This window comes from Polypterus senegalus, chromosome 2, assembly GCF_016835505.1.
Source record: "Polypterus senegalus isolate Bchr_013 chromosome 2, ASM1683550v1, whole genome shotgun sequence".
Classification (NCBI taxonomy): Eukaryota; Metazoa; Chordata; class Cladistia; order Polypteriformes; family Polypteridae; genus Polypterus; species Polypterus senegalus.
Genome location: NC_053155.1, coordinates 95,249,363 through 95,269,830, shown reverse-complemented (window position 1 = coordinate 95,269,830; position 20,468 = coordinate 95,249,363). Strand labels below are relative to the sequence as shown.

Below are 20,468 nucleotides of genomic sequence, written 5' to 3'. Positions count from 1 at the left end.
CATTCTTTGCATAGCTTCTTTTCCCATGTACATCAATTTGCTAGGTTAATTTTTAGCTCTAAAATGTGAAGTCCTATATGAAGAATACAACTGCAAATAATCCAGTATTTTTTTAAAATCTTAAGTAACTACAGTATCATTAAAACATATTTGCTTCCTCCCTTTTCTGATTTTCTTAGTTATTGCACATTTTTAACACTGGATGTTTTCAAGTCTTTAACCAAATTCAAATATAAGACAAAAAGAATCTCATTGACAAAATATTTTCTTTAATTTAATAAACAAAGTTATTCAACACCAACCAGCACTGTGTGAAAAAAATAAACACCCCCTTACACTTAATAACTTGATAGCAGCAGTGACTGTAACCAAACACTCCAGCTTGCTGCTGTAATATTTTAGTCCACTCTTCCTTGAAGAACTGTTTTAATACAGAAATGTCTGCAGGTTTTTCATCATGAACGTCTCATCTGAGGTCATGTCAAAGCATCTTTATTGGGAATACATTGGGACTTTGCCTAGGCTAATCCAAAACTTTAGAATGGCTAAAATGAAGCTTAATTAATGTGAAGTTGCTTCAATGGGGCCTGTTGGGGATCAGAATTGGTGTGGTGTCGGGGCGTCGCCCGCGATGCATGGCAGCACTCAGGTCCCAATTTGAGGTGGCCCATCCAGGTAGGTTCATGGAACGTCTTGTCTCTCCGGCATGATGGTCATCTTCCTCTGCTGTAAGGAGGAGTTACGTAAACTCTGCATTTCAGTGGCGGCACCCTCTGAGGTGCGCAGACTTGGGACTGCCCAGATCTCTGTAGGTGGGTCTGGTTGCTCTGATGGCTATCATACTCAGAGAGTAGCTGTTTCTGTAGCAGATAAACTCCTTACTGCATCAGCAAAGTATCCCCACACATCACACTAACATAACCATCACCATTATAGATTGTTGTGTTTGTTTTACACTGAAAATATTGGGAGATATTTCAGGCAAAAACGTTTCGCTATTGTTTCAAAACAGGTTAAATTACAACACGTCCTAAACAAGAACAGCCACTTTAACGACACAGTTTCAGTGCATGTGCATCTCCTGGCCATTGTGCTGCTTCCCTACATTTATTGTTTTTGATTTTTTTAAGTAAAATAAATCCTGACTTTTTTTGTATTGGCACAATCTGGAAAATGGCACTTATTTAATGAGACCACCATCTAATTAAAGGACACATTGTTCCTGGAAAATGACAGACAAGCATTTAAGTCTTGTTGGCAGCAGTTGTTTTTGGATTGCTATACTGCAGTGAAACCCATTGTGTGTCCTACATCTCATAACTGCAGTCACTGTAGCTCTACCTTCTTCTGAACTTTATTGTAACTGACTTCTTTTCTGTAATATTTCTTAAAATGATTTTTGTTGCAGTATTCTTTCTGTATCATGTAATGTATATATGTAAGAATCTCCACCACTTTCACTTGGAATGAGACATTCATTGGTTTGTTATTGTATAGTTCAATAGATTGCATTTCTAAACAATTAAAATTTGTTACTTATAGACACTAATAGTAGAATCTGAGTTTCCATTAACATTGTGATTCTTGTTGGTCTCCAGAATTTGTTGAGGTGGAAGTGTGGAGTTGCCAAAAAGGACAGAATAAGTAATGAGACAATCAGAGGTACAACAGAAGTGGGAGAGATATCTAAAAAAAATACTGGAAATTAGACTGAAGTGGTATGAACACGTGATTAAGAGAGACAATGAATATGTGGGTAAAAGAGTGATGGAAATTGAAGTACAAGGGAAGGTAAAGCAAGGGAGGGGGAAGCATGGGTGGATGGATAAAGCAAAAGAAGATCTGAAGAAAAAGGGCTTGACTGTCGAGGAGGTGTAGGACCAAGCTGTATGGAGAATGTTGATCAAACACATTGACCCCACATAGGATTAGGAAAGGATGAGGGGGAAGAAGTAGACTTACTAATGAACTAAGATGCCCCATCCTGTTTAAATGGCATTGTGTGTGTGTGTGTGTGTGTGTCTGTGATCAATTTTTTATTGATTCAAGGCATTTAACATAAACATTAAGACGTCAGCTTAAATGGTAAAAATTTTAATCCCCAAACAGGACCTAGTACCCCACAAAACCACATTCCATACCTCCCACCCTTCAGAGCCTAGCAGCATAGGTAAATTCAACAAAATGCATAAATGAAGGAGATGAAAATAATTAGGTAACAAAATCATCAGACACCCTGACCAATGAACCCAAGTTTGATGTTGTCAGTGGACGTCAAATAATAAAGGTTTCATTTTTGAAACTGAGGTAAACCAATTCTCAATGAATTCTAAGGATACGCCATTAATCTGAGAGGTAGACAGTTGAAAAAGTATTAAATTAACAAAGGATGATCACCATTTGTTAAAGAAAGAAGCTCAGGAGATTTCAATTGAGAGACAAGAAGTAATTTAGCTGCAGTAGTGCCAAGGCAGAGCACTTCACACTGGTGTGAGGTGAGAAAAAGCCTTAAAAGCTCAAAAACAAGTAGAGTTTAAGGAATAAGAACGATGTTTACATACAGAAAGGAAGAAATAAACTGGGTTATTTGTAACCAGAAACAGAAAACTGTAGGGCGGTGCCAGGTAAACCAAGTCAACATAAATGACAAAGTGAATCAGGAGAAAGACCCATGAGAAAACATTTATGTGGAGAATGTGAAAGTCTGTAAATTACTGTGAGTTGGATGAATTGGTAGTTAGGGGTTGTGGAACAAAATCTCACATTCTTAAAAGTATTTTGCCAACAGAAAGGACAAGGCTCTGGAGCAAGATCACAGGACCTCTGTGAGAGTAAAGGAAGAGTTTTGTAGGTAAATTTACAGAGTTAAGAATAATGAGCTAGGAAAGTGAAAATGAGATTGAAGAGCCTGCAATAATATAAGGCCTGAACTGTCAAAACAGATCACCCAGAAGGCTTACTTCATAGAGGAGGAAAATCGCACCTTGCCAACCAACTGACAGGGTAGGGTTGCAAAGGATGAAAATACAGGTATGAATTTCATGTTATGAATGTAAAGCAGGTCTACCAAATGCTGTATATGACGAAGCATCGTGGCCACAGCATGGGAGTTACAAAAAACAACATACAGTTGGCCATTTCATCCACTAAACTATTAGTTAACTGATGTTTCAAAATCTAATCATGATTTTCTGGTGAATCAATAGCATTAGTGTCATTTGTAATAAAGGTAATTATCTTTTTTTCATTTGAAAAAAGTTATTCTTTTTGAACGTTTTGTTGTATTTACATGTTTATGCTGAGCTATAGTTAAAATGAATCCCTAAATACAAGGAAAGCATTCTAAGGTTACATCACCAGTTTTCAGATGATAAGTTGTACATTTTCAGAGCAAGCTACATCAGACAAGACATTTGTACAGTTACTACAGTAAGTGAGAATTCAGGTGTGGAATGGATGGCCACTGTAAAAGTGATGTTAAGTCCCAGTTTGACAGTGATGTCACAAGGCAGGAACTACATGGACCAATATAGAATTGCCATTCAATGTTGTGTACTCATCTTTGTAATATGAGAGGAAACTTGACCATACAAAAGAAAAAGAAACAGAGGAAATGCAAATACTTGTAACAAGATTGAATCATAAGGGATGAATGGGCATCTACTTAATTTAAACCTATATATGTGTTTTCCAGTTGACCTTGACAGAATGAATGACGATGTAGCACGCTACAGCTGTACTCCTCGAAATTACTCTGTAAATCTCAGAGAAGAGCTGAAGGTGACCAATGCTGTTTTTTTCCCCCGTTGCCTGCTGGTACAGCGTTGTGGTGGGAACTGCGCATGTGGCACAGAGAACTGGAGATCCTGCACCTGTGGTGTGTTAAAAAAGTCCACGAAGCTTTATGAGGTATGAAACAATTTTTTGAAGCCACCTAAACATAAAAAATATAATGCAATATAAAATCAGAACCCAAGGCAACTGTTAACAGTAAATGTCAGTGAATTCACCCCAGAAATGGTCTCAATCCACTATTTCCAGTATTAAGGGAAAGCTGGAACCTATCCTAGTATCATCTGGTGTGAGGTGCATTTAGAATGATTTTCAGCATTCAGTATTGTACTTTTTAGTTAATCTGAGATATGCTGGCTCATAAATTACATGATCTCTAAGGGCAAAGTCTATGCAGTTAATTGGCACATATTAGTTTCTCTTATTATTGGGTAATTTATTGCAAGGCTGGAAAAAAAAATTAAATGTGTACTTCAGTATAAATATGTATAAATTATTTACAAGTCCCATCATCTAATTATGGCTACCTGTGATGCTTTGTTTCTCAATTAATTTGTCTCCCATATACAGTAATTTGAACTAGTCGTTCTTTTTATGTTTGTAAATTATTTAGATGCTTAAAAATGCAAAAATATTAGATTTTACTTCTTTAAGCTATGCAATACCTTAAACTAAACTTTTCCAGTTTACAGAAAAAGTGTCTAGCTAGTGTATATTTTGCCATTTGTGTTTTTGAGTCGATTCTTCATTTTATCGACATCAGAGCACTAGCTGTTTTCATGTCAAATTATCTGTAATGTGGCAGTACAGAGATAACCACTTCACCTTAGTTGTACTGCTTCTATACTGGACATTTTGGTAATGTTAATGCAGCCACAGATCTCGTCAAAGTCATGACATGTATCACACCAGCTAGCTACCCTAAGAGGCATTTTATTAATCACCATCACAAGAGTAATTCAGGTTGTAAGCTTTAGAAGCAGGAGCACCTCCTACTGTAGAACACTATACTCAGGGTTGTGACCAGTGATGTTATTAAGATGATTAAAAAGTATTGGTGGTTTAAAACTAAAAGCAATGAGTACAGGTATATAGTGGCTTACTTGAGGCTTTCTCCTTCCTCAGCTGACCTCAGATGTTGGTGCCAGTGCTCCTGTCTTCCACAGATCAATTCATATGGCTCCAATGGTCTAACTTTTTTATGCCTCATCCCCAACTTACACTTTCAAACCGTCGGCTCCACTTCACTCTGCTTTCTTGAGATCAGGGACAACACCATTGGTAGTCATTTTTCCTAATCAGTGGATTTAAGTCCAGATCTTCCCGGAGATCACCGGCAGGCATCCAAGACCAAATGTATTTTACCAGTAGGAGCAGATCTTGTAAGTTCTGCTTTTTTGGTGCTTGATCATCTGTCTCTCTCTCTCTTTATTTCTCTCTCTCTTTCTTTATCTCTCTCTCTTTCTTTCACATACTCACATACACATACCCTCTGCCTGGCATCTTATGTTGGCTGTGTCCCTTCCAACAAAGTCTCTTTCGTAAGCCCACGTGGTTCATGTCAAAAATGTCACCAGGTAATGAGGAAGTTATGAGGTATTTGATGAGGGTCAAGACATTGGTTCCTTGAGTTTGTCATATTTTTCATGAATTAATTCGGAATTCAGAAAAAACAATTTGGTTCTCAAACCAATTTTGCCTCAAATTTGTATGAGAATGGACCATTTTATGTCCTGGATATAATACAATGTAAAATGAGAATGGCACTCTTTCAGTATTTACATTAAATAAGGCAGCCCCCAGCAGAGGATACAAAAGAGGTCCTTGTCATTACTTTACAGACCTAACAAGATAACTAACAGACACAGAACTACATACAGCTGCCTTGCAAAGTATTTTATGACTCACACATTTGAAAATAAAATCCACACAATACATTACAGCTCACTATGCATTCTGTTCTTAACAATTATAGTACTTTTAGAAACCCTCTTATGATTTTTTCACTGCCCTTAGCCTCTGCATTCATTTTGGACTGCTTCTTTCTAATATGAATTAAACTTACACAACCTCTCACGTCAGTGCTACCACTCATGTTATGTGCTTCTCTATGACCAGACAGTCACAATTCATGTATAAACTTTGCTGCAGGGCAAATAAAAAGCAGTAAAATATCCATCTTAAAGATGGATTCTGCTAAAGTATCTTAAAAACACATTTGATTCTCTGTTTTCTTCTTTTACAATACACAGTACAGTGGATTCAGAGTTCACTTTCTGCACACTTTATTATGTTGCATATTTAATTTTAAATGTTTAAAATTAAATATGCTCTACACTCAATAACCCATGCTGACAGAGTAAAAACATGTTTTCAGAAAGGTTAACACATTTAATAAAATGAAAAACTAATCTCTCATTTGTGTAATTATACAGACCCTGTGCTGTGATGCTCCAAATTGTGGTAAGGTGCATCCTTTAATGCTTTAATCATCCGTGAGATGTGTCTAGAAGTCGGTTGGAGTCCATCTGAGACAAATTGAATTGATTGGACATCATTTAGAAAGGCACATACCTGTATACATTAAGTCCCACAATTCATGCTGCATGTCAGGACAAAACCCAAGCCATGGAGTCCTAGGAAGTCTCCGAACACCTTCCGCAATCAAATTGTGGTGAGACATAGATCAGGGCAAGGCTATAAAACCATTTCTAAAGCTTTGATGGTTTGTAGGACATAGTGGCTTCAATAACTGTGAAATGGGAAACATTTGGACCCTCCAGAACTCTTCCAAGAGTTGACCGTCCATTTAAACTGAGTAATCGGGCAAGAAGGACTTGAGTCAGAAAGGTGACCAAGATAACTCTAACACAAATTCAGATGTCCTCTGTGGAGATAGGAGAACCTATCAAATGCACAACCATCTCAGCAGCATCCCATTGATCAGGTGTTTATGGTTGAGTGGCTATATATGCAAGCCACTCTTGAGTCTCTGTGCATGAGGAAAAATTTTGCTCTTTGGGCAGAATTCCAGGCACTATATCTGGTGAAGACCAGGCAGTGCTCATCACCTGTCTAATACTATTCCTGTGGTGGAACGTCATGGCGGCAACAACATGCTATGGGGTCAGATTTGAGGGAAGGATAAATGCAACCAAATACAGAAAGGTCCTTAAAGAAAACCTTCTCCAGAGTGCACACAACCTCAGACTGGAACTATGGGTCGTCTTTCAGCATGCAAATAACCCCAAAGCATACAACTAAGACAGTACTTGATGGTTTTGGGACAAGTCTCTGACTGTCCTTGAGTGGGCCAGACTTAAACCCCAAAAAACATCATTGGAGAGACCTGAAGATGGCAGTTTACAGATGTTCTCCAATTAATCTAATCACACTTGAGAGGATCTGCCAATTGAAATGGGATAAACTGCCCAAATCCATGTGTGCAAAGCTTGTAGGGACTTACCCTAAAAGACTCAAAACTGTCATTTCTGACAAAGGCACTTCTCCAAAGTATCGAATTAAGGGAAAGAATTCATATACGAATGAGAGATTTAAGTTTTTGATTTTTAATAAAGTTGCAAACCTTTTTGAAAAACACGTTTTCACTTTGTCATTATGGGTTATGAATGTAGACTAATGAGCAAAATTGACGAATGTACCCATTTAAAATGAAATATACCACACAATAAAGTGTGAAGAAAGGGAAGGGGTCTGAATACTTTCTGAATCTACTTCACTTGATTAAACTACTGAAATCAAGTATAACCATTGTTTTCTTTAGGTCTGTTACATTTGATCCCAGTTGTTCCAGTAACATTTTCAACACTTACAGAAATTTTGTACCATTAGTAAATATAGTAATACTTTTATTTTTTGTAGACCCATATAGTAATACAGTACTTTTATTTTTTTGTACACCCATTTTAATGATAAAAAACACATTATTTTCTATTCTGAAAATTTTAAGCAACCAGTCCTTATCCCGAGAGATACTTATCTATACCCACAATGGAGTCTAGATTTTACAAATTTTTTAGTGGCTGGTATACTAAGACAGTTTTCATTCCAAGTGTGTAACTAAAGAACTGAAGTTATAGATTCCGTTACATGCACAGAGTGTACCACACTTTTGCAGAGCTTGGAGGCAGCAATGGCAGTCTACACTATGCTATTTGTATTATGATGTTATTACAGTACATCTAAGAAGAAGTCAAACACTTCATTAAGGTGCTTTTTGTTTTCTTCAAAAAGTGTGTTCAAAAGTCCATTCAGTATTACACTTTATTTCTGACCGGTACAGAAGATAATATTAGGGTGTCTAGAATCCACAATCAAATAAGAAAACAAATTAAAATATGTATTTTTTCACTGTTTTATTAAATGAGTGGGCTTGCAATGCACATGAAAAGAAGGAATTTTTCTCATATTAGAAATTGTAACATCAGTTTCTATTCCTCTCAAACAGTGCTTTCCTGTCTTGTCTGGGAATGTGTCTGTAAATTCACTTTCCTCCTCTTATCAGCATTGCACGTTGTCAATGCCTTACAATTAGAAGCTGGGACAGTCTCACAGTTCTCAAGATATCGTGCAGGTCTGAAAACCTTGCTTTAACTCAGCATTCCTAATTAGTTTTCATCTGGCCAGGTTTCCTCTCAGTATTTTTGTTGTAAATAAATATATGTGCTGATCAAAGAGTCCCACTCGTCATCTCTCAATCACATTAAAATACTGTATAAAATTATTTTCTGATTTCCAGAGCTACGCTTGATTAACCTATTATCCTTCAGTCTCATGGATAGCATGAAAACTGGAACACACATATTTGGTTTGCCAGCTGTAGCTAAAGTAAAAAAATGAAATGTTGTCAGTGGTTGATCGCTTCAGCTGGTTGGACCCACTGGTTTGACAAACCTGCTGTGAGAGGATGATAGCTTAGACCTTAGACACACTGTATGATTTTCCGTTTTTCTTTTTTTTAAATCTTATCATTTTAAACCATAGAAGATAAGAATGAACTTTGTTCTTCTTGTCAGCTGTTCAGTGCACTGTATGTTCAGTGCAGTCTCAAAGAGTTGTAGACCCCCCTTATCTGTATACTGAATCATGAGAAAATAACTTTTAGCTACACCAGTTACTAAAAACTCTAAGAAAATTTGCAATTCTTTCATGAATACAGTTTTTGAATTTAAGCACCTGTACAGTAGGAAAATTATATGAATTGAAGTATTATTAAAACTGTATAAATCGGTATTTTAAATGTTTCTACTTGGGTTTTAAACAACAGTTAGTATTGACTTTAATCACAGTATGCCATTATGTGTAAAACTATAAAAGAAACAGGGTATGAGTTGCTGTAAAATGCTTGACAAAAAAACAAGTTTAAGCCTTTCTCCATCTGCCTAAACTCATGCCCATTTTTTCAATAAAAAGTTAAAGAAACTGTCAGACTTTGACAACTAGCTGTAGTCTGCTTATGATAACAGATACTCCTAAACATATGTGCTGCAGTTCTATTCAGCAACATGATTCCCGGTCTATCTACTCTGTGTTCCAGAGTATAAAAACCCCCTTAAAATTATAAACTTTATATAATATTATTCTACATCAATTTTACCACATAATCTATTAAATATCTTGTCTGTGGCCTACCTGTCAGATAAGCAGATGGAAATTGGAGTATTACTTTATATACTGTATATATTTTGTGATTGGAAAAACACACAAAAACCTTAGCAAAAAATTATGGCATTATCACAGAAAATACACTAGGGAAGGACGATGGAAAGGTTGGTAGGAATTGAAAAAGCAAACAGTCCCTTTGCAATCCAGATGGGACTAGCTACACAGGCTGAGGTCTCTGTCAGATAGGTGACAGTCAGAGCTCATACCGTATATACTTGCTGATATGTCGGGACTTGATTTTACAGTATAATTTCTGATATTTTATAATGTTGGTCGTATAAGTGGAATGCAGAAAACTCATGCTGTTGGTCTAAGAGATTATGATATGCTAACGCCCACCTGAGAGAGTAACCATGGAGCACACTGCCTTTTTTCTCTATGTGGTTGCGGCAATGCTCTGTATCAGCGCGTGCTCCTAACCTCTCTCTCTGTCTCTATTGTGCCTACGTGACCACACGGTAATACCCAAACTATTCTGAAGCAACATTTGCACTGTTTTGTGTTTTTTTGTATCTCACACCCTCATACACCTTTATCGTAAGAGAATCCCTTATCTACGATGGGGCATTTGTTCAGAAGAAAATATGAAGCTGGTTTTAAATTAAAAGTTGTTGAAGCAGCGAAAAAAAATGGTAACTGCGCTGCTGCAACAAAATTCAATGTGTCTGAGAAACTGATGTAAGATTAGAAGAGGCAAGAAAATGTAAAAAAATTAAAAAGGGTCACATTTTTGAACGGGCATATAAGTCGGGGTTTGATTTTATGATCAACTTTTCTGGTTTCAAGACTCGACTTATACGTGAGTGCATACAGTACTTTAACACTAGAATTATCAGAGCCTACGAAAAAACTTGTAGATCTGTCCCACCTTAAAACTCTTCTCACCTCTCCATCAGCGCCTTTTGTCCTTTAAATGTGTTGATAAGCAGCAAACAGCAAGCAGTCTGCTATCACATCCCCCCACCCCGCACAGTTTTTTCAGCTCAAGTCTGTTTACCTGCGTTTCAGTTGCTTAGAGTTGTATAGAGTGAGAAGTCAAGCAAAATGACACCTTTTATAAATACTATATCGTTATTTGGAACACTTTCATTTCATGTGTGTTCCATGTCTACAACGATCTATGCACAGTAAACACATCATTAAAACAGAAACATTTTTCATATTTTAGTAATAATTGACAAAATGTAGACATGAAGTGTATAATGTGTGAAGCCTGAATTCTAAATATCAAAGAAACACTTTTACAATGCATACAAGTATAACAGAACAAATGAGCTTTTTCCAAGACTATAACCGAAGAAAAAGAAATCGGGTAGTGTTGTCCTGACTTCTCGGGTAGAATACTGTTTAGAGCTGCCGACTCCAATTCAGAAGATTTTGGGTTCAAGTCTTAACGTCTCCCAAAATAAATGTGTTGAGTAGTGAGCTGTTCTTATTGTTAATATTATACAATAAAAGCATACATTTGATTTGCGTCTGTAACAGCCGCTGTAAATTTTGTGGCACGCAGCTGGGGGTGGTACCCAGCCGGGACGCCCAGGAGGACCGGAGGAGGGCTGGCGCCTTCTCCAGACCATGAAGGGGCGACTGCCCTGGTTGCTTTGGGAGCCACGGGTGCAGAGCTTTGAAGCTCAACCCTGTAGGGGCCCATGGTTACCGCCAGGGGGTGCCCCAATGCCTGGAGAGCCCTGGACCTCAGCACTTTCGCCACACCAGGAAGTGCTGAGGGGAAGAGGAGCAGGGACACCTCGAGTGCTTCCGGGGATACAGCCGGCACTTCTGCCACACTGGGGCATGCCGGTGGAAGATTGCTGGAGCACACCTGGAGCACATCCGGGGGGACATAAAAGGGGCCGCCTCCCTTCATTCAGGGCTGGAGTCGGTGGAAGAGGACGAGATCTGGATAGAGAGAGAAGGAGGCGGTCTGAAGGAAAGGCATTGTGGACAGAGGCCTGGACTGTTGCGGTGATTGGTGCTGCGGCACTGGGTTTGTGCACTATTTTATTGTGTAAATAAACGTGTGTTGGACTTGAAATGATGTATATATGATGATATATATATATACAGGGTGAGTCAAAATTATGTTAACATTTGAATGGTGACCTGTTTGCCATCATGTTCAACACACAAAACATTACTCTTTCAAGCCCAGACACACATTTCATGGGGAATAGATGATACCAGTCCGTATTCTGTCCTTCAGGTCATTGATATCACAAACTTTACTGCTATACACGTGCTCCTTCACCATACCCCATAACCAAAAATCACAGGGTGTCAAATCAGGAGATTGTGAAGGCCATGGCAATGATCCATTACGACCTATCCATTGACCTGGAAAGGTGTGGTCAAGATAAAAATAATCCATTAATGTTAACTAACGAGCACACAAAAAAAAGGTTTTGGAGCAGCCCCCAGTACTGTATATTATCCCTGGCTGCAAATGGATAATAAATGTATTGAATCATACAGGTTGTAGTCCACATCCAAACTGATTTGCTGGCTCAGAGGTGGTGGCTTTATGGAAGACCAGAGGAAGTGACGTCAATAGTGGGGCTGGAACCGGCAGTGGTGTCATTGGGGTCAGGGCCAGAAGTGACATCATAGGTAGGGCTGGAACAGGAAGTGGTGTCATTGGGCCCAGAACCGGAAGTGATGTCATCAGGGCCAGGCAGAATATCCCGTAACTGGTCTGCAGAAAAGTAAGAGAAAGAGTTAGTGCACAAGGAGTTTACCAAAAATATCATATGAGCTGTTTAGGAATGACAGCCATTTTTCTACATAGCCCCCCCATTTCCAGGGACTCAAAAATATTTGGATAAACTAACATAATAATAAATATAATGATAATTTTCAATATTTGGTTGAAAATCCCTTACAGTGAATGACTGCCTGATGTCTAGATCCCATGGCCATCTCCAAATTCTGAGTTTCCACTCTAGTGATACTTTGCCAGGCCTTTATTACAGCTGTCCTCAGTAGCTGCTTATTCGTTGGACTTTCTGCCATCAGTTTTGCCTTCAGTAAGTGAAATGTATGTCAAATTGGGTTGAGGTCAGTTGATTGACTTGAACTTTGAAGAATATTCAGTTTCTTTACCTTGGGAAGTACTTGGTTTGCTTGGTTTGGCTTTGTTTTCCTATCAGTTTTGCAGCATTTGGCTGAATCTGAGTAGATAGTATAGCCCAATACACTTCAGAATTCGTCCTGCTACTTATGCCAGCAGTCATATCATCAATAAATACTAGTGGCTGACTTCCATTTACAGCCATGCATGATCGTGCTATAAAACTTCCTCCACTACATAGACCAGAGGGTATTGTATGGTTCAGTAAAATGCTATGGAAGGTGTTTTGGTTCTGGGTGCTAGGCAACATATGCATGTTGCTGACACTGAATCTATTAAAAGAGCCCAAGATCATCATGCTTCTTCTCCCAATGACATGTGAAATCCCTGCATGATGAACCAAAGATTTCAAATTTTAATTCCTTGGTCTATGAAACCTTCAGCTGGTCTTCAGTAGTCTATAGATGGTGTTTCTTGGCCCAGGCAAGTCCTAGGTTTATTTTGCAATTTTACCAAATTTTGTCAAATCTGCTTCTCAAAGTCTTCTCTTCACAGTTCAAAGTGACACCTGCTTACTTTGGCCACTGGTAATCTGTGCTTGACACTGTTGTCCAGTGAGTTGCCTGTGAGGCAAGCTGTTCACTTTCAGAAACTTGTCTTCTAATTCTTTGGTGGGTTTGTGTCCACCAGACCTGTCAGAGTTTTTTCTAGTTTCCAGTTTCCTTTTGTTATGTGTAGGAAACTGTACTTACTGACACATTGGCTTTCTTTGCAATTTCTCTAAAGGAAAGACCTGAACTTTTATGGGATATAATGAACTGTCTGCCTTGCGTTTTTCTCACCTTAATGTTAACAATATTGTCAAAATAATGCTTCACAGGGTGTTGCAATTTGTTTCCATGCTCTTTTATACAGATGGAGAGTTTGCAAGTAATCCAAAAAAATGTGGACACTTGTAGAAATTGTTTGCATTAACTTTCAATGCTTAATTAACATCCATTGCTGTAGAAAAACTGTATGTTGTCAACCCACTATTTGTTTATAATTCATGAAATTATAAAAGTATTAATTATTTTTCATTTTTTGGTAATCTACACTTTTTTTAACCTCAGGCAGTAACATCTGGAAAAATGGGGGTGTTCTAAAACCTTCAGACTACCTTACCACGCAAGTCTCATATCTCCCAATAATAAATGTCTCAGAAAAATTCTTGTTTTTCTGTCTTTCTGATCCATTTGGAAGGTAGTCCCCACCCCATCCTATTCTCCATCCATTAAATCTGAAAATACAAAAAAACTGAGTTGAATTTTGTTAAAGATTTTCTTTTGTGTTTTTACTTGCTGTTGAAGGACTCCATAACTCTACAAGTTCAAGGATATAGCGCTTGGAAAAGAACTGTTTATTCATTTTGAATTCGACAGTATACTGTATATCCATCTGAAAAAAGCATATACTATGGCCATTAAGGAATACCTATGCTGAGAAACAATGGTTAGGGACAATATGGCAATCAAATGAAGTTCCTTTGGTATTAAGGTAGTGTGCCAAGAAAACATTCTTCTCACCATAACTCTACAACCACCAACCTGTACCATTTACACAAATATAATACAGTATAAATTGTGACTTTTTTACACCAGGCAACATCTACATTAGTCCATTTTGGGTGATCATCTTCACTATTACCTCATCTTAATGTCCGTAGCTGACACGGGTAGACCTGCCTGTGATCTTCTGCTACTATAGCCCACCCACTTCAAGTGTAAGATGTTGTGGACACACTATTATGAACATCTCTTATCTAAATATTTACACCTTTTCTAGTAATTTGAAGCAGTTTGTTCATTTTCTTCTGACCTCTCTCATTGTAAAGGTGTTTCTACCTATAGACCTGCTGTGCAGTAGGTTGTTTTTTATATTTATGGCATGTGAGACTGTAGAAGAAACTCTATAGAGTGTAGTGCATGAAAATCCCTGCTGTTTATGAGATGCCTGAACCACCATGCTTGACAGCAAAATCAAAGTTGCATAAATCATTCTTGACCATGTTTGCAAGCTTTACATACTGAGTGGCAGCTACATAATTGGGTGCTTGGCGATTTAGGCTGCTTGTGTTAATGGCTCTACTGGGTGTATTTAATTAGAATTGTTTTTAAAAATTCTAATTTTGTTATATTACATTTAATTCATTCTTAAAATTTAAACCATAGAAACCAAACAAAGCTTTCTACACACAGTAGTAATAGCAATATTGGATCTCACCACCTGTTGGAAAGTTCATATGTTCCTCTGTAATTGCTCTGTTAGCTTAATCATCCACATATGCCATTTGAGAAGAGTGCTAGTGCCAGATTATGTCGCCACATGTTTCTTTTGGCTGTTAGCATGCTAATGTCTTTCAAGTGCACAGCTTCCTCCCTAATAAGTGCGAGAAAGAGTAGGCATTAAAGTAGAATTAAAACAAATGTATGTTCCTTCATTTGGCTCATATAAATCACTTTCATCAGTGTAATTATTTTATGCAATATATTTTGTCTGAAGAAGCCTTAAATGCTGTTCTTATTTTTTGATTCCAGATATATGTAGTTACTTCCATTTTTGAGTAATCTACAAAAAAAAACCATGTTCCATGTTGCATGTACTACCATTTTCAAATAAAGACTAAGAACAACTATATCATCTCTGGGTTTTTTTCTGCTGCTGCAGGAGGGAATGTTGCTTACTGTATATGCATTGCTGCTAAGATATAGATAAATAATATGAGTAATGTAGATTTTCAAATAAACCATTTGTAAAAGCAGTCTGTGGATTTCTTAATAACATGAGCATTTTCTGACTGTCACCACAGCAGCTCTCCACATAGCAGCTCCCACATGCTTCTTTAGATGGAGACACATCACGGTATGCTGTGCCAGTTTCTAAGTCACAGGATGTGCTCCAGTAAGCAACTTTCACAAGACACACTTGAGGAATTATATGTCATAGCAAGTGGAGGAGTGCAAGGCTGGGCCTGCCAACACCACAAACCTCAAAAGGAGGGGTGATTGAAAATTAAGTGAGATTTTGTGTTATTATGCAATGGTGTAAAATTTAATAATACATTAGTAATCACTAAAATTACATTCTTACCACAAAAATAGATAATGTTCTTTAAAATGTGGTTCCACAAAGTAAGCACAATCCAATTAAGGGTCACAGAGGATCTGATGCAATGCTGGCAGAAGCCACCCCAATCCACTGCATGGCTTACTCATTCAGGACCAATTTGGAGTGGCGTTTAAAATAAAATAGATGCATTTAGTACAGTATGTGGGAGGAAAAGTGCAGTACACAACAGAAAATGGGAGAATATGTAAGCCCTACACAAACAGTGGCCAAGTTGTGATTTAAACCCAGGTGTCTGAAGCTGTGAGCCTTCAAGGCCAGTCAATGCCCAACCTGACTGCCCAAAATGATCCACTGTTATTGTATAGAATCAAGACTCAAGCACGCTTCTTTTCTTGTTGCAGGTGCTCAAATTTACTCCTGACCTTGGCCATTTCAGGAAGAGAAGCAAAGCGAAAAGTGTGTCACTAACTGAAATTCACCTTGAACACCATGAGCGATGTGACTGCATCTGCAACTCAAGACCACCACGATGAAAGTTGGACAGTCAGACACTGTTAAATACATTTATTGTCCTTTAGGCCAAGGAGCATTTCCACTCTGCTGCATTAGGAATGAGTATGTGACTTGCTGTGCATAAGTTAAACTTTCTGTTAAACTTGCATTGTCTCACATAAATTCTGTAGTCCTCTGTTGCAAGGCATTAACACCTATAAGTAACTTTGTGATACAAGAATGGAACTTCGCTGACTTCTGCAGTATCCATTCTTAACTTTGGACTCTTAATAAACTTGCACTTGCTCCCAACCTCCACCTCCTCCTCCTCCTCTGCTCATTCACATTGATTCTAAAATTGTAATCTAGTATTAGAGAAAATATATTATTTATTTCTTTTATCTTTCATTTATTAGATTGTAACACTGAATTAATTGCATTCAGAATATGAACAGTGACACTCGGCATACAGCAGCATTCATTATATCCCTTCCTTTTAGACTAGAGATGGGCTCTGTACTTTAATTTTTGTTTCAGTGTGGTATCTAGCAATCAAGCATTACACAGTGTGTTCATTTGAACTACAATGTTATAAGAAAACAATGTGCAAGATCGAGTCATTTTTCTTTAAACTCAATATAGTGTAGTGCTTTGACCCCCTCCTAATTTTGAGACTTCTGAAATACTAAAAAGTGAAATGATATTGATACAGTTCTGTCCCAGACTTTATGAAAAGTATTTTTAGTTTTTCAGAAGAATTTTTGTGGATATTCAGTTCTGTTTATTGATATGAGAATTGGTGAAGTAAAATGAGGTTGGGCAAAATAGTCTATCATGGCGTATCTTTATACACAATCAAATGCAGGAAAGCATTTTTATATTGCAGAAAGAGACTCAAAAGGAAGAACAGTGAACAACATAAACCAATACATGTTTTGTCCTATTAGAAATAATTCCTTACTGCCAAAACAAATTTTCCTTGCTGCTGCTTCTTGGTACCGGGCTGCACATGGTGTCCATTAGCCTTTCATTGCGCCTGCCTGGACTCTTACTCTTAGGACACGGCACACACAGTTCTCTTCTGTTCCGTGTGAACAACACTTACAACAGCCTTCGTGGAGTGTCTTTTGCAAGTTTTCAGTTGCCCTTTATAATTTATATTTAATTGTTTGTAATATTTCATCCTGTTTTTTTTTTTTTTACAGTAAACTAGGATTGGGGTTTTTTTTCCTGCCATTTGTCACATTTACTGGTAATATTCTTCCTGATGGACTGCTTACTGTCTGGAACTTTTTAAAGCATAGCTTTAGAAATTAATAGGATGCCTGTTTTCAGGAATACACATGGACGGTTTTAATTGTATTTCTTTAAATAAAATGTATTGCCTTATGTTGTATGATATACAGTATAGAAGCCCTCACTATCAATACCTGTCTTAATGGTTTATAATTTAATTTAACACCCAGCATACAGTATAACTGGACTTAAAGTCAAAGAATAGCAGGAAAACAATACAATCTGCCAACAGGAAAGTGTTTGATCAGCTAAAGAAAGTCTTCAAGGATATGTAAAAAAGAAAAACAAAAACTTTGTATGGTTTTTCTAAAACATAGAGTCTGCTTTATACATTACATAAATAAAAAAATAATACTGTTGTGTAATCTATTCTTGATTTACTTCTTTTAATAAAAAAACAAATTTTTATAAATCAATTAGTTCACCCCATTTGAATTGCTGCTTATTGATGTAACATAAAGGATGGAAGACAACAGGTTGTCACCCAAGACAAGACACTACCTAATTCAACATACTCACATCGAAGTGTCATCAGACTTTGGGAGGACATCATACATTGCTGTTAGAGTCACAACAGCAGCAGGACTCCTTGCATCAGCTGCAGAATGGCAGTTGAGAGTAGATGTGGGCATGCAGTTAAAGTATCCTGAACACATTGCTATAAAAACACTGTTTAAAAATGGTCATCTCCTCTAACTCCACCAAAAAGGTGATCGTGTTAGGATTCGCCATACCCTGGGAACAGCGCATGTAGGAGAGGCATATGAGAGAAGGCTCACCAAGTGCTGGTAGATCAATTTGTGGGACAGGGCTGGAACACTTACTGTGAGTCAATAGAGGTGACCTGTCTGGGCTTTGCAGGCCATTTGCTCTGTAAAGCTATGATCTGTTTGGGTGAGGTAGGACTTACAAAGAAGAAGGCAATTGGGATAATCACTATTACCGCAGAAAGACCCACTAAATTGGATAAAGTGGGAGGCTCCATGGTTGACTGCTGCTGCAATGCAAGTTGGGAGTTCATCACCTTTGGCTGGATTGTCTAGATGAGGGGTCTGATGTTGAATGACCCAAACCACCCCGTGGCTCCAGGTTACATCACTTAGGGTGCGTCCCCAATGCATCTGTGAGATGTATTAAGTACTGTATATAATTTATAAACCTGGTCACCCAATACGTTGTAGTAATGTTCATAAGCTTCACTTATAGTACTGTACTGTATATTATAGGGTCATTATTGTCACATGTACACCAAGCACACAAATTATTACTTGTATATGATATGTGTCACACATGTGCATTGGAGGACTCCTCCTTATGCTTAGTATAGGTATGTAATATCCCATCGAACCAAGAGGGGGGGCTACTGCTAACTTTGTCTTCTTTGTCTTCCTCCCTCACAGCGCTTAGAAGCCGCCCAAAAAGGGCACCTAACCCTGCCGCTAGTGGTCTGACCACCATAAAGGACGGGCCTCCCAGAAGAAGTTGTATTTTGAGACCAGAGCAAGCTGCAGGATGGAGCACTGTACCATTATGAAATGTTGCATAAAATTTATGAGAAGACCCAGACTGTTTTCAGGAATACACATGGACTGTTTTAATTGTATTTCTTTAAATAAAATGTATTGCCTTATGTTGTATGATATACAGTATAGAAGACCTAGACTGGGCAGCGGTGCAAAGCCACACATTTTTTTTTTTCCTTTTATCGCACAGTTTATTTTGTCTGGTGACAAATAAAAGGGACAACCCACTTGGCAGCCCAAAAATCCTTCAGTGTCATTCCACCGCACAACCACATATGTTAATCAAAATACAATCTTAAATTCCCATCAATAGTTTCTGGTATACTTCCTAGGTTTTCTTGGTAAGTGTAAAATATTCCTTTTCTGTTTTTATTTTTATTTACATTATTTTATTGTCTCCAACAATTTTGTACAATAATAAAAGGCAATTGCAAAGGAAATTAATGTAATTCAATGGTGAATATCATATACTGTAAATCACATTCTATTAATAAAACAACTGAAGAAAGTTTTGACCACTACAAAATAAGGTAGAAAAGAAATGAACAGGAAGGACTGGAGGGGATTTGGTGTCCCACCAAGGATAATCCCCATTTAATGGCAGGTTCTGGTGAAGTGGTGGAAAGAAGTGTCTCTGCCAACGATATGAGAGTGGCAGGGCATATTGGCTGATTGTAAGGACAAGAAGATGAACATAAAATAAAATAAGACACAAAGATCAAAACCACAGAGAATCTATCATCAAAATCAAAACACAAGTAAGAAATTGTAGTCGAAAAATCCTAGCTAGAAATCAAATACCAAGGATACTTTTGATCCACAAGGATCCTAGGGCAATGCTGGCTTAAATAGTGGTGTTGCTAGTAATGTCAGGGGATTTGATATTTGGACTACAGTCTTCAAACATTATACACTTCATGTCAAAATGTTGTAGGTAGTCCTAAAACTTGGATAAAGTTTGTCTTTTAGGTATGTGTTCAACATTTCTTGCATTTCTTGTCATCCTACACTTGCTTAGATCTTTGTAGACACAGAACACACATGAAATGCATGTGTTCCAAATAATATATTTTTTAGCCTATACAGCTCTAGGTACTACCTCACTCCCTGATAAACAAGGCTTCAGCTGGGAGAGGTTTTTGCTGTTACTGCGGTGGTGGAAGGATAGTATAGCAGGCTGCATGGACTTATCGACACATTTACAAGACAAAAGGTGCTGACGGAGAGGTGCGAGCAGATTTATGGTGGGCCACAATTACAAATTTTTTCATAAGCTTTGTTAATTCTAGTCTTAAATCATAACATAGGACAGCAGTATAGCCATAAGCCAAAGTCACATGATCAGGGACACTGTAAATGAGGTTCTAAGGAGCCTTCATCCTTCAGTGGCTGGATTAGGCAGCTAAACTGGGTCATTCTTCTTTAACCAGGTTGGCTACTTCTGGATTATGGAGAGAATATTTATGCACTTGGCTATCGCCGCATCCGGACACACTGTCCCTCAC

At 37.8% G+C, this 20,468-nt stretch overlaps 1 protein-coding gene across 3 annotated transcripts in view; it reads left to right on the top strand.

The window, feature by feature from the left end:
• pdgfd (platelet derived growth factor d) overlaps positions 1 to 19,032 on the top strand; it is a 343,896-nt gene extending 324,864 nt beyond the window's left edge. For 2 of the 3 annotated variants that reach the window (XM_039744177.1, XM_039744176.1), the window contains exons 6-7: positions 3,695 to 3,909; positions 16,054 to 17,032. In XM_039744177.1, the coding sequence (XP_039600111.1) occupies positions 3,695 to 3,909; positions 16,054 to 16,185 (347 nt within the window). In that variant the 3' untranslated portion in view covers positions 16,186 to 17,032. Of the gene's footprint in view, positions 1 to 3,694; positions 3,910 to 16,053; positions 17,033 to 18,840 lie in introns of those variants that run through there. The other variant, XM_039744178.1, reaches the window with a different exon arrangement.
• Positions 19,033 to 20,468: the final 1,436 nt, after the last annotated feature.